This window comes from Mirounga leonina, unplaced genomic scaffold, assembly GCF_011800145.1.
Source record: "Mirounga leonina isolate KUSES-001 unplaced genomic scaffold, KU_Mleo_1.0 Mir_154, whole genome shotgun sequence".
Classification (NCBI taxonomy): Eukaryota; Metazoa; Chordata; class Mammalia; order Carnivora; family Phocidae; genus Mirounga; species Mirounga leonina.
In genome coordinates this window covers 4,040,803-4,058,606 of record NW_023270389.1, presented here as the reverse complement: position 1 = coordinate 4,058,606, position 17,804 = coordinate 4,040,803, and the positions used below count along the sequence as shown (strand labels likewise).

The window sequence follows — 17,804 nt, the reverse complement described above, 5'->3', positions numbered from 1 at the left end:
TGTTTTTGTGCCAGTACCATGCTGTCTTGATGATGACAGCTTTGTAATAGAGCTTGAAGTCCGGAATTGTGATGCCGCCGGCTTTGCTTTTCTTTTTCAACATTCCTCTGGCTATGCGGGGTCTTTTCTGGTTCCATACAAATTTTAGGATTATTTGTTCCATTTCTTTGAAAAAAGTGGATGGTATTTTGATAGGGATTGCATTGAATGTGTAGATTGCTCTAGGTAGCATTGACATCTTCACAATATTTATTCTTCCAATCCATGAGCATGGAACATTTTTCCATTTCTTTGTGTCTTCCTCAATTTCTTTCATGAGTATTTTATAGTTTTCTGAGTACAGATCCTTTGTCTCTTTGGTTAGATTTATTCCTAGGTATCTTATGGTTTTGGGTGCAATTGTAAATGGGATCGACTCCTTAATTTCTCTTTCTTCTGTCTTGTTGTTGGTGTATAGGAATGCCACTGACTTCTGTGCATTGATTTTATATCCTGCCACTTTACTGAATTCCTGTATGAGTTCTAGCAGTTTTGGCATGTATTCATAATTTAAGAATAAGTTTCCCATAGTCAAGTGCTATACGATTAATATTGTACATGTGGATTAACGGTCAGTCTGTCCATAGATCCTGTTGGGAATTCCCTCTTCTTGTCCAGTTGTAACCATATGGGACTCACCTCTGAAATCCGTGCTGTCTGGACGGTGGTCTCCAGGCACGTGTGGCTGTTGAGCAGCTGAAATAGGGCCGGTCTGGATTGAGCTGTGTTTTGAGTATAAAATACATAGTAGATTTTGAAGACTTAGCATAAAAAATGTAGAGTACCTCATTAATAACTTTTGTGCTGATTACGTGGTGATGTAATATTTTAGGGAGATTGGGTTAAATAAAAGATATCATTAAAATTAAGTCTTTATTTTTACAATTTTTAATTTGGCTGTTCAAAAAACTAAAATTACATTATGTGGCTCACATATTTCTTTTGGACAGCAGTGCCTCAGATGAAGACCATCTAAAATTCTCCACGGTGTGAGCTGGGCAGGTCCCTGCGGGGGTGTTCTGCTGGGAGGCCTGCAGACGGCAGACTTGCTTCCTGGACTCGGTCTTCTGAGTGTGTGTGTCCCCCACCCTGGGGGAGGGTCTTCCTACCACACTTAAGTTCTGTCTCTCTGGTCTTAATTTTCCATATAACAGTATGGATGAGGTAATCTTTAAAAACTTCATTAAAAATATTATGAGACATAGGAAAGAAATAGAACTGTGTCTGCCTCGGATGTTAGCTCTTTCTCCCCCATTCCCACTGTGTTCCAAGTTATTCCCTGGAACATTGTGTTCTCCCTGGACTAACTTGAACACAGAACTCAGTGCTGCTTCTGCCCCACAAAACAATGTGCACAAGCACAAGGAACAGCACAGATAGCATGCTTGCAGATCTCTTAGGGAAATCGGAGGGAGGGATTGGAATTGCACACTCACAGCAAATGACCCCCCCCCCCCAATTAGACATCTTTAATCTTTTCCTGAGTCCCTTCCCTGCCAGTCAGTAGGGGTTCTGTCTCTCCCTCCTTCCCACACCGGTACCCACTCCTCACCATCTTTCTGCCTCCTGTCCTTTCTCCCTCCCCAGGACTCTCCCCCATTAGAGTTTCTCATCCTTTTATTAGGCAGAACAATTTAATTGCTGTATTGTGTTACTTGAGAATTTCCTTAGGGTCTCATACGCTAAAGAAAGTAATTTCTTTTGAATAAATACAAAGTCTCCCTAAGAGGAATTTTCGGGAATGTGATTTTATTCATTTCATTACACAGAATAAATTGGGTAAGTTTTAAAAGTAAAGGTTTTCGATGCTAAGAAATTTGGTAAATATAATAAGGAGCTTTACCAAGTCCCAAGTCTCCTTAGTGTAAGATAGCCTTTCTGTAGCCGCATCTGGGCCGGTAAAGCCCACTGCAGCTTGCACCTGCCTGTGGTGAGACCAGGACCGATTGTTACCTCATCAGGAGTCCATCAGTTCAGGGACAAAAGCTGGCTCCTCTTTCTAACTTAAACTCCCCCTGGGATCCTTAATACTCTTTCTCTGAGAAGCGGCTTCTTGATTTAAGGTCAAAAATAGGCCACTTGTGGGGCTGTGTTCTGTCAGCCCCCGAACTCTGGTCTGTGACCTAGTCCTTGTTGGCTCATGATCAGCCCTCCCCAGTTTTTCCAGTTCCCTGAAATTCTAGTGTGTCTCACCTCCTAAGATAAAAATTTCATAAAAATATAACCAAGGTCTTTCATAAATGTATTGAGGCTAGAGCCTATTAGAAAAATAATAATGAAAATAGTTTCCATTTATTAGCCAAGGACAGTTGCAGGTGTTTTATATGATGTTAGCATGTTCTGATTCTCATAACCACACAAGAGATGGACATTGTTGCCATATTGTCCCAGGCAACTGAGGCTGTGAGAAGTTAAGGGGTTTTCCACAAACCGTACAACACTGTGACTCCCATCGATGTGACCTCCGTGTCCATGCACCATATACTTCTGCACTGCCCCGAAGTCTCTGATGGACATCCTAGAAGCATAGGTCCTTGTAACCTAAGGGACCTGGAGATCATTAATCCTATGCCCTCACTTAACAGATTTGTAAATTGATTGCAGATCTCCCAGTTAGAGCCATTTGGATCCCAAGCAAGAATTGCTTGATAGTATATTATGCATTCAGAGACACACTGGAGGTAAAGTTAGTAAGTTGGCTTACTGAAGGCTTTGAAACATCTTGTCCTTAATGACCTTCTAAATGAAGACAAAGACAATGGCTTTCTAGGACTCAGGGAGGTGCAACACATGAGCTGACTTACCCCCAGCTCCTTGTTTACCTGATCAGTGTATTACTGTCAACTTTGAGTAGCAGAAGGAAGTCTTGAATGGGCCTCAAAATGAGTAAACTTGAAAAGAATGTCAGGAGCATGGTGGCTGTCTTGCTTGTGGGCTTGGAACTGGGTGTCTTGGATGCACCAGGATTAGTCAGCAGGAGGACAGATTGCATCACTAGAAGGAGGGGATGCTGAAAGGAGAAAAACAAAGTTGCTGAGCTCAAAAGACAAACTGCTTACTTCAAAGTGTTTCCTAGGACTCTCCCAGAACAAGCTTCTCTCCTCATGGAAACCTTCCAGATGTTTTTGCCTCGTTATTGCAGATAGGTCTGTGGTGTGGCACTGCCAATTAAGTTAGAGTGTACTCTGCATTTCGTAGACTTTATGGTTTTCCTGAGGGCGGTGTGATGTCTGTCTCTACTGAGTCTGAAATAGATCTGCAGAATTGAGCAAAATGTGCTTAATTATACATTGTTCTTTCCTATGGCCGGAACGTGCTTTTCTTAGAAAATATAAGATAGTGAAAAATATTGAGTTCTGAAATAATAAAAACCAAGGCTTCCATCATGTATTCATTTATTACAAATATTCATCAGGGATTTCTTCGCTGATAACTAGCAAATGTTGTAAGCAACACTTGGAATGTCACAGCTCTGCTGGAATGCATCTTCTAAAGAGAGGAGTTAGGTAAGAAACAAGGAATAAATGAGTAAAAGAAGTGTGATAAGGACAAAATACAGATGATAGGATCTATGGCAAGGAGCTGCCTTCCACTGACTGGGTGGTCAGGAAAGGCCACTCTTTGGAAGTGACATTTGAGATGGAAACCGCTTCTGAGTGACCAGATAGAACCAACCAGGCCTAATATAGGGCAGGAATCTGACACTTTTTTTTTTTTTTTCTGAAAAAGATCAGATAGTAAATATTTTCGTCTTTGAAACCTGTGTAGTCTCTGTCTTAACTTTTCAACTATGTCATTACAGTGTGAGCGCAGCAGTAGGGAAGAGAAACGGGTGTGGTGTGTACCAATAAAACTTGATAAAAACAGGCAGGGGTAGCGGAGTTGAATTTGGCCCATAGGGCATGATTTGACGTCCTCATATCTAAGGGAAAGAGCATCCCAGGCGGGGGCATAGCAAGATGAAAGACCCAAAGCTGGGTTCACGCTTTGTATTCTTAGAAGGAAGGAGTATGGCTGGAGGGGGGTGAGTGAGAGGGAGAACTAGCAGTTGGAGATGCAGGTAATGTAGGTCTTTGCAGACCTGGAGAAGACACTGGCCCTTTATTCTAACTGCAGAGGGAAGCTGCCAGGATAATTGAATCGGGATGGTGGAGGTCTGATCTGCCTTGCATAAAGGCTCTGGTTGCTGACTGCTGACTGTTGGATGGTACAGGAGTGAAGCAAGGAGATGTCTTAGGAAGCTGTTTGAGGAATCCAAGCAAAATATGGTCTTGAAGACAGGGAACACTGTGTAGGGGCAGCAGTTTGAATCTCTCTCCATGGTCCCTTAACCGTATATGAACTTTGAGCTTCATTTCCCTCAATAGCTAAGTACAGATAAAATTTCTATTTTATTTGTTAGGACAAAATAAGACTATAAGTCAAATGTCCAACACATGGTTAGCTTTCAATTATACTGGTTCTCTCCCCCATCTTTGTCTATAGATCAAATATTTTCTCCTTTCTCCTGTCCTTCCTTTTCACCTCCTTTCCATATTTCTTTCCATAGATACTTAGTGGTGATCCAGTTTTTGTAAAACATGGTACTTGGTACTTAATCACACCGGGAGACCTAGAGGTATCTTGTTTTTAAACATGTACTGACTCATGTAGTTGTATGCCCAGAAAAGCAAAACTTAGATTTTTCCCTTTTGTTTTTCTGTTTCTTTAGTAAGACAAGCTGACATTTTAAAGTTCCAGATATTTATGTAAATAATGAGAAAAAGTCACCTTGGGGAAGATGTCATTTGTTTTGGGAAGAATCACTTAAAGAATCAGTGATTCTGAAAATATATTAGAAGTTATATCCTGGGGTAAGAGAAAAATATGTATAAATTTTCTACAGCTTGACAAAAATGCCTTAACCTGTAACCCTTGCAAGTATGCAGTACAAGAAGGTTGCTGGGAAGGGCAAGATTATTAACATATTCACTGTGATTGAAGTGGTAAGTCAGGATCAAGATCCCTCCTTCCATCCCATCACCATGGCTGGGGGCAGGGCAGATGAATCATGAGTCAGACTTTGTTCCAACTCTTACTGTCCTATTCATCTTTTGCATTTGTACTTTCAACAGAATTTAAAATTAAAGCCTAAAGTCATCCCACATTTTCCCACTGAGTGATTTACCTTTTCTGGACAGATATATTTTTAGCTAACTTTCAATTATCCATCTTTATGATACAGGATAGTATTGGAAAATGTACTAATTTCAAATCAGGCATGGACTGGCTAGCTTCATGTTGTTGGACAAGTCCCTTAAAATTTTCCAGACTCTGTTACCTAATTTATAAAATGAGGTACTAGATCATTTCCATGTCTCTTCTAGCTCAGTGATTCCACAAAAGGGACAAATTGCATATCTGCACTATAACTTCGGAGGTACAAAGGGGTAAGGAATGAGGCAGCAAAAGTAAACTCTAATCAGGTATGAGGAGACACAGGAGAAGTTGTTTCTAGAGAAAACCCTCTATAGCTCTGTTTTGAAACTATGTCCTCATATTACATATTTTAAATTACTTTGGTTGCAAAATTTTTCATAAACTGTCAACAAATTTTTAGTCCTTGATCATAACTATCGGCCACATACCCAAGCCCCATTGTGCACAGTTCCTGAGAATCCAGTCCCAGGAGAAAACAGCAGAAACGCCTTAAGATAGTATCTTGTAGCAACAGGTATATGGATCTGGAGACTTGATTATAAGAAAGACAGATGTTCTTTCTCCTTGTTGGGATACATAACCAAAGCCCAGTGAATGTTAAGGCACAAAATGATTGAAAGTAATTAGAATGATTTTTTTAAGGGAAAGGAAATAGTGTTATTAGAAGAGAGAGTTGGGGTTAATGCACTGAAGGAGGAGGATTAACTTTAGGTTCACATTCATTACCTGGAAAAAAAAAAATCATTGGACCATTTGTGTGCACTGTGGGGATTTCACATGCAGAGAGGACCTGCACGTCAGGGCATCCAAGAACACCCTGTTTTAGCATTTAACGGAAATTGGTATTCATATTAAATCCGTTTCATAGGAGGATGAGCCAAAATGGATTATTTAAAAAAAAATAGAAGCCACGTTTTCTTAAATTTTTTTTTTGTACTGAAGAAAATGAGGTGGCAATCCAAAATGCTAAAAGCTAATGACTGAAGAAAATAGTGAACATCTATATGATGGTATATTATGACGCTTTTAAATATTATCCTTATGAAGAGTCTGTGATAGTATAGAGAAAATCTTTTACTATATTAAGTGAAAAAGCAAAGTGTGACTCTTTATATAAAATAATCTTAGTAATGTAAAAAAGCCTAGAAGAAATGTGCTTTACTAGAATGTCCAGTTGAACTTTTAAAATCACTCCTATATTCTTCTTTATGTATTTTATATTGTGTTTTCCCAGAATGGGCATATATTACGTTAGAATTGAGCAACTAAAATACTTTGAAAACCTTGTGTTATGATCTGTGGGATCCTTGAATATATGGAATCTGCTGGATTGTTTTAAAAGGAACAGTTGTGTGTAGATGCAAAGAATCACAAAATATCTGGTAGCAATATGCTGAAAGTAGGGATGATCTTTTCCGAAAGGGTAACACTGGAAATGATTATTACAGGATATTCTATTATTGGTGTCCGTGTAGAGTTTGTCGTCTGGCTTTCTCAGGCCACAGATACCAGAAGGTTCATTCGTTCTTCCTGAAGAGGAGAAAGCCGGGCTAAGGGATGTAGTGAGGCTACTGAGCATCAGCCAGCAGAGTAAATACACAAAACAACACTAATAGGAAATGAAAAACTGCCTACATTAAAACTGAAATTAATGTAATGCCTGCAGCAGAGGAAAGCTCTTTGCTTCTTCTCAATGAGCCCTTTTCTAGTTGACATGGACCCCTTTTGCCACCTGGTCTTCAATCAGCCACTTGAATGTTGCTCATTAATTTCAAGTCTCAGTCCTCAGTCTTCCATTTCTCTCTGTGTGACCTCTCCCTCAGAAAAAGCCTTTATTCTCACAGCTTGACTCTTCACCTTCTATGGATGGCTCCCCATTCCCTATTCTCAGAGGTTCTCACCTACATTTCCAGCCTTCTGCTGAGTGGTTCCACTTAGTCTTCATAAGCAACTCAAATTCATCATGTTTACAACTGAACTCACCCATATTTCATATTTTTTATGAATCACCTCATGCTTTTTCCACTGAGAATGAGAAGAATGATTTTGCATTCTATTCTCTTCAAGCTCCATATTGAATCTGGGAACAGAGCCCAATTTATTCTTTGTAATACTCATGTCATATGTAACATTTTTTCCTCCATTCATGCTCTCATCATTTTGGTTCAGGTTCCAGTCATCTCATTATTGATGACATTGTGAAAACACGGAAAAATAGTTTGAATGTGGTGTAAGGGTCTCCATTTAAGGCTCAGTCGTGTTTCCACTGGGATTCAGACATGTCAGGGTCAGGCCTATAGGAATCCATTTACATAAGGTATTTTGTATGTGATAGAACTTCTGTGAAGGGATTCATATAGGGAGAGAGGAGGGTGAAGGAGGTTGGAGAGGCATGTTTTCTGTTTCCTAGTGTGGTGTCTGGAAGAGGGGCTGCAGGACAGGCTGGTTTCATGGGCACCGTTACGCATAAACAAGTCTACCTCTGCTGTCAGGTAATAGGGAGCAGTGCAGGTTGGGGAAGTTTCTCCATTCTGGAGACTGCAAGAACACAGTGCAAGTCAGCACAGGGCCTATTGCCAAAATTCCTAGACATAATTGAACTAAATGACACTAGGAAGCAATACACAGAAATTGGTGGTGGTGTGTGTGCTTTTGTGCATAGCAGGTTAGATCTTGGAGGCGTGTTCTGTTCCTGAACGGGAATGGTCAATAGTACACAAATGATAGAATTGACTTTTGACAAAGGTGCCAAAGCGATTCAGTGCAGAAAGGATAATCTTTTCAAAAGAGGAAATTGTAATAATTGGATATCCATTTGTAAAAAAATGAACCTCGACCTAAACCTTCCATCTTACACAAAAATAAATGTATCCTAGATGTGTCTGTGTAAAACCTAAAACTATGAAACTTTTAGGAGAAAATCGTCATGAACTGGAGTTAGGCAGCAGGTTTTCAGATACGATACAAAAACATAATCATTAAAGATAAAATCGATAAATTGAACTTCAGAATTTAAAAATCTTTGTGAAATAAGCAACAGACTGGCATGAAATATTTGCAGATAACTTATCTGACAATAGACTTGTATCCAGAATATATAAAGAATTCTGAACATTTAAGAGCAGGAAGACAAGCCAGTTAAAAATGGCACAATATTTGATCAGACATATCACCAAAAAGATATAAGGATGATAAACACATGAAATGCTGTTCAACCTTGTTCGCCATTAGATAAATATAAAGTCAAAACACTGTAGTATAACCATATACCTATCAGAATGGCTAAAATAAAAAGTGCTGACAATAGCAACAGCTTACAAGGAGGCAGAGCCACAGGGATTTTCATATTGGGAAAGCACATTGGTAGAGCCATTCTGGAAAACAGTTTGACCGTTTCCTAAAAAGTTAAACACACACTTATCCTATGACCTAGTACCCCATTCCTGGTTATTGACCCAAATAAGCAGCCACTAGAAAAGCTATATGAAGGGATCTGCTCAAAATGCTATGGAAAGGGGTGCCTGGGTGGCTCAGTTGTTTAGGTGTCTGATTCTTGCTTTTGAAAGGCTCAGGTCGTGTGATGGAGCCCCACATTGGGGTCAGAGCTCAGCACGGAGTCTGCTTGAGGTTCTCTCGTTCTCCCTTTGCCCCTCCCCCCCATATTCATGACTGTGTGCTCTCTCTCTCTCGCGCTTTCTAAAAATCTTAAAAAAAAAAAAAAAAAAAAGAAAAGAAAAGAAAAACCAAAACGTAACCCTAAAATATGTTCAAATAACCCACAGGAAAGCATGAAAAAGAAAAACAAAAAAATATAGTGTACTTGCATCCTGACATGTCAATAATTACATGAAGTGGTCTAAATAGGTCCCCTTAAAACAGATTGGGAGAGTGGATTTAATAACATGACCCAACTATATACTCTCCACAAGAAACTAACTTTACTATGATATTGGCTGGTAGAAAATAAAAGGATAGAAAATAACCCTCATGTAAACATCAAAACAAAGTAGGACTGACTATATTAATAGCAGGTAAAATAGACTTCAGAGAAAAAAGTACCAGGGATTATAGATTTGGGGAGGAAGACTACAAAGAGAACTTCTCACTGTTGATGTTAATTTTGAGTACCTGGATAAGGTGGTTTTACAGGTTTCTGAAATAAGTTACTCTTTATATCCCACCTCCCCACCTTACCCTTTGGAAGGATGTCACCATGTGCAGTGCAGGTTTCTCTTAATAATTATGCTCTACCTCCTTGAGAGAGGAGTATAAACATTATTTGGAATTCTTGCCAGAAGATTTGTCTTCTCTCCCCCATGTATTTCTATCACATCAGTATGGACTTGTATATATTTTATCTTTTGGTGTATAATCTGGTACTACTTAGTTGCTCACATTGTCCCAGCATTGGCTACTGTGTCCCATTAGCCATCCCTAAACTGTTGAGTTGTTTGACCACATTCTTTCTTTTAGGCCCTATAAAATGCTTCAGGCTCGTCTTGTATATTTCCTGTCCTAGTTCTAGGATAGCCATTTGTCCAAGATTCCTAGATCCTTTTATTGGAGAATGATATTAGTAAAACCAAGATCTACGGTTCTATAATCCATTACCACAGAGATAATTTCTAGTCGTCTCCTCTTGCTTGTCTGTAACATCCCACACGAACCAAGGAAAACCTGGTTTCCACCATCTGCTATCCATTTTCATATGGTTCAGTTCCAGTATACCTTTATAGCACTGGAAGGATTGTTAACCTGGAACCCTGTGGGTAACAACTTTAAAAAACAGAAGATGGTGCTTACATGTAGTTCCTTTTGCTTTTAGTCTTCATAGACTTTGCTCATTTTCAGTGTTCTTGTGGTCATCATCTTTCCCTTTCCCCCTTCAGTGGGCTTGTTTTGTGTGTTTGTGATACAGTTACATTCTTCTGCTTCAGCCTGCATTCTATTCTGGGATCTCAATCTCCTAAAATGATTCTTCTTTCATTTGCATACGTTAAGGTTCACTCTACTGCAGAATTCTGTGGGTTTTGACAAATGCATAGTGTCGTATCCACCATCATAGTATCATGCAGAAGAGTTTCACTGTCCTAAAAAAATTCCCTGTGCTTCCTCTCTGCAATCTTCCCTCCTTCTCAGACCTCTGGCAACTTGAACTTCTGCTAGAGACACTCTTCCTCTGGGGTGCCTATTGATTGGCTAGGGTGAGGCCCACATGGCGCTTCCAACAGGACACAAATTCTGTTCTCTGAAAAAAGCTCCAGGGACAAGGTCTCATTTTATTTGGGAAATCTGAGGCTCTAGGGAATTCTCTAGCACATCCCTATCTGTACTGTGAATTGCCCTTGGGTGATGTTACACTCTGGGTAAACAGAAAATGTCTGCCAGCTGGTACAAACTCAAGTTCTGTTTTCACCCCTTTTTCAAATTTAGCCTTATTTGTACAGCAGAGAGCCTCATCTCCCTGCCTCCTTCCTAGGGTCGTTCTAAGAACCGAGTGAGAATAATGGTTGGGAAAGTGTCTGATCGCAAGAGACCTTCTTATGGAAGAGGTGTTTGCTATAGCATGATACAGAGAGTGAACAGTGACCAATAATCCCAGAGAACCAGAAGGATTCCTCTTGGGTGGTGAATGCAGCCAAATATTCTGTGAGTGTTGGGACCGTTGAGTAGGTCAGAGAAAGTTCTGTGGCCAGTTCCTCCATGAGGTGAGAAGGGCTGTTGAAACTTCCGACTTCATGATGTCTCATTGTGAAGCTGTTCCTTTTAGACAAGATTCCTGAAAAACCTGGGTGATCCACGTGCCAGGTGTCCATGGTGATCAGGTGTTCTGAGTGATGCCAGGCCAGAGCTGTGCAGCCCTTGGCCCCCAGAGACAGCCCCACACATTCGCAACAAAAGCCTAGTACCCAGACAACACACATTTATTTCGCTGAACTGCTGCAGTTCAGCTTGCAGGGCTCTTTCCTCTGCCCAAGGAGATAGAACTTTATGTAGATCACAAAATAATATCCCAAGGCTTCAGTGTTTGTCGTTAAATGTTAAGCACACTTTGTTTCTCCATTATATTGCACTGTGGTGAGTTCCGCATAAATCCATCTGCCCTGCAAGACTGGGAGCTCCCTTCAGGGAAGTGCAGGGCTTCTGTTGATCTGTCCCACGTCTAGCACAGAATGCGGCATAGAGCAGTGACTCCGTGAGTGGTGGTCGAATGACTGGCAAGCCCTTTGCCTGCATGGCGTTGCTTTTAATCATTCTGTTCTTTCCTTTGGCAGTTAAGGACTTCTCCTAATTACTCGGAGCCACTGTAGATTCTAGAGAACCTTACATAGAGTTTGATTTCTGTCATTGCTTCTCTTAATCCTGAGAGAGGCCTGGTAGTTCTGTGTGGTCTGGAGGGCAGACACATGTGCTGTACAGGTTTCTGTATGGTCTTTTGAAGGCTTTTCTGAGTAATGTGCCCACCCTTGAATTCTGGTGGAAGGTGTGTCCTGGGGCCATGGTGCCCCATGTCTGAGGTCTAGCCTAGTCATTGACTCAACAGCAGGCCCTTGTTTTCCTTCCCTGGGTACTCACTGGAGCCTTAAACTCTAAATCTGCATGATACTCCTTGATCAGCCTCTGCTCTGTGCTCTGACTGTCTGATTCAACTTCATCACACGTACATAGTTATTTCTGTGTATTACCTCCAAATACTCTACTCATATCCCACTTCCCCCAATTTTCCTGGCTTAGAGTCTAGAGATCCATAAAAATTCATACACATCTCAGTGGAGCTGTGTAAGGACAAGGATGCCAATGATTCACACAGATGCCTCCTATACTGAATCCTAGTTTTCCTGAATCTTGGGTGATTTCCATTGTTTTTAAAAGTTAAAGCTAAAATTTCTTAGTTTGGTGCACAAAACCCTCACAATCTGACCCCAGCCTACCCTTCTGGTCCTGTGAATAGATTCTTTTTCTCCAACAAATCGCTCATCAGGCACTCTTACAAAGGTTCTAAAGCCAGTTCACGTTGCAGGTCCCCATCTCCGAGACTTCCCTGACATCTCCAACACGTTCTCTCCTTCCCGTCCTCCCATCCTCCTGCCATCTTTTGTATGATACAACCTATTTCAAAAAAGTTGGAACCATACTTTTAAATGTTTGTCTCTGCCATTAGAGTTTGAGCTTCTTGAAGCCAGGCCAATGGGGTTTTTTCCATCAGTCTTCCCCAGAATGCAGGACACAGCCCCTTCATTGCCATTACCCGTTATGCTGTCTGAATTAACAACAGCTGAACTGACCCAGGAGGATCTTTGAATGTGCCCTTAAGACTGACAAGATCTGGAATTGCAAGGATCTCTGATTAAACTGTCTATAGTCAATCACCATCTTTAATAAGCTGTTTTGCTAGAAACTAGGATAAATTAAAGCAGCCAAGGGAGGAAATCTATTTTCCCTTGCTATACCATCCAGAGGCCACTCTCCCTATCCTTACGGTCACTTATTACTTGACATATCATGTATGAACAGATTCTAATAGGGTCCAGTTTGAGAAATCCTCATGTTCTTAAGTAGGAAGGAATTGTAGGGAAAAATGCTTACTGTGGATTCTGCTTTTTCCACTCTGTTGTCTTCATTAGAAACCAAAAAGTCAGTGTGGGCCCAGGATTTTTCACTATCTCCTGATCTGTTCTCCAGGCAATTCCTGTCCTAGTTTGTCTATTTACCCACAAAACCAGGGCTAATGCTTTGTTCAGGGGCTTTAAAGTTTTCAGACTCACAGTTGGATGCTGTTGCTGTTCTTTTGCCTCCTTGTGGGGCAGGTCTTTGGGAGTCAAGGGCACATGGCTCTACTCCTAATCCTGCTGAGAGTAGATGCTAAGAGCCTCAGGAGAATGTTTTCCATCTTGTCAGGAAAGCTTCCTGCCAGTGGCCCGGAGCAGAGCATCCTTGACCTCCTTGTTCCTCAGGGTGTACACCACGGGGTTCAGCAGGGGGGTGATGACGGTGTAGGTCACTGAGATCAGCTGATCCTGATCCCTGGTCTCTTCGGACTTGGGCTTGAGGTAGGCAATGGAGGCACAGCCATAGTGGACGATGACCACCGTGAGGTGGGAGGCACAGGTGGCGAAGGCCTTCTTCCGGCCCTGGGCAGAGGCGATCTTGAGGATGGTGGAGATGATGAGGACGTAGGAGATGAAGACCAGCCCCATGGGAACCAGGATCACCAGCACACTGATGGTCACAGTCAGGATCTCATTGACTGTGGTGTCGATGCAGGAGAGCTTCATCACGGGTCGGATGTCACAGAAGAAGTGGGCCACCTTTGTGGCACAGAAAGGTAACCTGAACACAGATGTCACTTGTGTCATAGCTACAGTCAGCCCAATGCTGCAGGCACCCCCCACCAGCTGGACACACTCTCTCTTGTTCATAATAACTGAGTATCTCAGGGGGTTGCAGATGGCCACGTAGCGGTCGTAGCCCATGGCCGTGAGCAGGAAGCAGTTAGTGATGCCAAAGGTTACAAAAAAGAACATCTGGGTGGCACAGCCTGCCCGTGAGATGGATCGGTTCATACCCACGAGACTGGAGAGCATCCTTGGGAGAATGACCAGTGTGTACACGGTCTCTGAAGTGGACAGCATGCTCAGGAAGAAGTACCTGGGCGTGTGGAGGTGGCGATCAGTTCGGATAATGGTCACGATGATGACGTTGCCTGCCGGGGTGAAGGCGTCCAGCGCCAGGAACATGGCAAAAAGGGTGAGCTGGAGAAACCCTGGAGAAAAGACTCCGCGATAAGAGTACGGTTCTCTCTCTCCATTGGGTGGCTACTAAGCCTGAAATGTGGAAGAACAGAAGGTGCGTAACTTCAGCAAGGCTGTTGAAGCACCTTACTCAAACTGATCGAAATTCCCAGCTGTAAACCCGGGGATACGTTTCCCAGTGCATTAAGGCTTATCTCTGGCTTTCATTAAAGTACCTTTACTCTGTGGCCATCTATCACAACTCCGTACGCATCCCGGATTCCTTATCTTGTTTTGGTCGTATTCCCACAGCGTAACTACATACATTCCCACTTCACCCTACTCTTCCTCCTCGACATCTGGAATGCCCTTCCTCCTCTTCTCCCCTTATTTAAATCTTTCCCCATCCCTCAAGGATGGAGGCAGCCATCGGTACATCAACGCCTGTTGTGCTGTGATGTTCTCACACGTACGTGGAAGATCATCTCCCCACCAGGGCTGCCCTGTCCTGGATTAAACGCCCTGCAACTTTACACGTCCCGCATCTGCCCATCTTACCAGCTCGGGATCATGGATAAACTAGAGAATTGAAAACAATTTAAGGATTGACTGGAGACTTTTTTTCCCCTTTCAAGATGATGAGTCATACCTTTGCTGATCCTTCAGGAAGTAGAAGCAAAGCAGACTCAGAAAGGTTCATCATGTTTTCAAGGAGGAAAAAAGGCAGGTTTTAACCGACCACCATCCTCTGCCCACTGATGGAAGGCTGCTAACGGTTTGCAGCACTGGCTCATGTTCCATGGTAAACTCTGCTTCAGCTCCGCCTTCCCTAAACTCAGAGGCAAATTTATAGCTGATACAACTTAGTAGGCATACAGCTTCTCTGCAGAGGTAAACAGTTGTGCCAGGGAAGATGCAGCAAATTCATGCCTCTCATCTAAAGCTAAAGCAGACCCTGAATATGAAGAACAGAGTTAGACTAAAGATGCATCATTGTGTTGAAGGATGGGGCTCAGTCCTGTTGATGTAATATTTCACATTTTTGTCCCGTTAGGCAGTAAGTTCCTGTAGGGTACTTAAATTATATTCCGATTTGCTTATGCATATTCAGAAAGACTATTCACATAAAGTAAACCGCATCAGTGATGAAGGTTAGGCATGGAGACCTCCAGGTTTATAAAAATTTACTTAGAAGATGTTGGCTACCAGCTGTTAATCATTTACACTAAAACACTAAGAGTAAAGCTGCAACGGAAGATACCTCCGAAGAGAGAAAATCATTTGACACCAAAATATGTGGCTGAAGACACTGATCTTCTGTGAGGCCTCTGGGCAGAATCTAGGCAGCGGTCCAGCCATGGGGAGGCATGACTCCTGGGTCACAGCTCCTGAGTGGTCTAATGATGAACACAGGTGCCACCAACCACTAATGACACTTAGTGTCCTGCCATCTATATGACAGTCCCACCTGAGGAAGAATTGTCCTGTTCCAAATACCAAGTAGGGTTTCTCCTGAGGACCCCTGGGCTAGAGTGACCTCTGAGCTGGCTGGTGTCTGTCTGTCATGAGGTAGTAGGATGGCTGCTATGACCTGGCTAGCATCCTCCACCCTCGGGAGCCTGTAATGCTTCCACGGAAGTCAAGGGAAAGAAGAGTGAGCACAACCTTCCTTACGGAGATGGTGATAAGAGCTATTAAAGTACGATAAGTTAAAGCCAGCCCGTGGGCGATAAGCCCCTTTTCATTTTCTCCTCTGAAGAGTACTTACATCTGTCTGCCTGGTGCTGAGTCACACCAGGAGTGCCGGGCTGGAGGCGGCCCCAGTGAGCAGGTGCAGGGACGAGCAGGGTGACAGGGAGGGAGGGCCCGTCACAGGCGGAGGCTGAGCAGCGGCGGATGCACACTCACAGGAATGGGGGTGGCTGGCGTGTTGCAGGTATCCCTGATGGCACTTGTGTGTGAAGCCTTCACAGCCGGAGAAGATGCCCTCCCAGGAGCGGCCAGTGGGGCTCCCGGGGCTCATGCCCTGAAGATATCCCACGAGCACCCCCCGAGGCTGGGAGGATGCAGACAGTAGGCACCTGGGGGCCTCATTATGTGAGGGGCTCATTTATCCAGTCCCAGGAGTAGCAGTTTGGGAACTTGGGGGCGAGTTTTTGCTTCAAGTAAAAAACAGCATCAGACAAAGCGGACTTATTCGGTTGAATTTTACTTGTTAGACTCCGTCGTCAGCACACTGTGGTTTTTCACAGATGTGCCTTGGAAATCCCCGGTTGACAGACACGGGAAATTCAAGCTGGGAGCCCTATCAACTTGTGTGTCAGGAAGCTTAGGTCCCTGCTCAGTTTAAGAATCTGGCTTTCTCCTTTGGAATAAAAGTAGACCACCACAGCTGTGGCTCTGAGGAGGGTCGTCCGTGCTGCCTTTCTGCTCCCCGGTATTTGGAAGTGGAAGTCAGTCTCTTTGGATCTGAGGATCCTCTCTTGGGGTCAGGAAACAGCTGAGCGCTGAATACTCTTTCTCTTTACCCAGAATGAATCCCTTTCTCCATCTGGCAAACTTCTAGCCTGTTGAGACCCAATGCCAAATTTACTTTCCCCAAAGACTTCCTGTGAGCTAACTTATCCCTTGCTTATTAGCACGTTCTTCCTTTAACGTGTGTCCTTATCTGTGTCTGTTCATTCTTCAAGTGCCAAGCATGGCCCAGCCCCAGGCTGGTTGCTGGGAAGTGGGGAATGGAGGCCATGCTGCTTCAGCCTTTGAGAAGCTCCCGGAGTTTAGGAGACAGACGATGATCGTAAACTGCAGTGAATACCGCATTTAAGGGGGACAGGGAGGAGGTGGTCCTAGATTAGACTCCGGTTGATCACAGAGAAGATTCTGTAGCTAAAGACCAGGCTACAGAAGGTCTTAGAGTATTTAGATTTTACCACTCTTAAGGGCCTCTCAAGTGATTTAACTGATTCCTCCTGCTCAGGGGTTTCAAAGCCCCTTAGTACTGGCCCTTCAGGACTGCTAGCTTTTACCACCAGCTGTTCTGCCCCTTCCTCCTCCTGTCCGCTGACTTTGCTTCCCTGTGGGATCGATGGGACAGCTGTGGGAGGGGGGGTTTGGGACTGATGAGAAGAGTCCAGCAGATGAGCGAGGGTGCCGATGGCACAGTCAGACCAGAGATCAATTGCAATTGATCTAGAAGGGTGGCAGTGGTCCAGGGAGGACGGACAGACATGAGAGACATTTGAGGTGAATCGGTAGGCCTTATAACTGAGTGTGTGGATCAAGGGAGAGGAGAGGACCAATCATCTCATAAGCTGCAGTCCTCAGGTTCATTCGTGCCAACTCCCTGACATGCAAATAAGCATTTCTTCCTATTGGAACTAGATAAGTTGACCAAAGTGACCCTTGTGAATTGTCAGCCACTGGGTGTGATTGGTGGCTATGGGATCCCAACAGGGAGGGAGGAAAGTTGAACAAAATAGCTCAATGCTTCATGATGCCTTTGCTTTGGGACAGATTAGGAAGAGTTTGGAAATGGGCACTTGGGTACATGGTATAAAAATGTGGTGCCTGGTGAAAACAAGAGGTTGAGCTTCAGAATCAACTAATACTTACTGAACATTTTAACACATGTTTGCCTCTGTCCTTCAGATGACCTCTGAAGTCTGCAGTATTCCCATTTCACAGATGAGAGGTTATGAGGAATACACTCTACCATCGACAGTAAACTCACTGGACTTTGGCACGAGACAGAAATGAGCATGTGGGGTAGCTACAGAGACAAAGCTGGCGGACAGTCAGGAACACCTGCTGTAAACTCCCTCACCTCTGCAGACC

General features: G+C 43.2%; 2 protein-coding genes across 2 annotated transcripts in view; one reads left to right on the top strand and one right to left on the bottom strand.

Annotated features, from left to right (window-relative positions):
* Positions 1 to 17,804, top strand: part of LOC118013960 (olfactory receptor 10J3-like) — a 155,191-nt gene that overhangs the window by 42,174 nt on the left and 95,213 nt on the right. The window lies entirely within an intron of this gene.
* On the bottom strand, positions 13,134 to 14,593 carry LOC118013963 (olfactory receptor 10J1-like). Its single transcript, XM_035009910.1, is given in 2 exon segments — positions 13,134 to 13,990; positions 13,993 to 14,593. Coding segments are annotated over 2 exon segments (912 nt in total). The 5' UTR covers positions 14,048 to 14,593.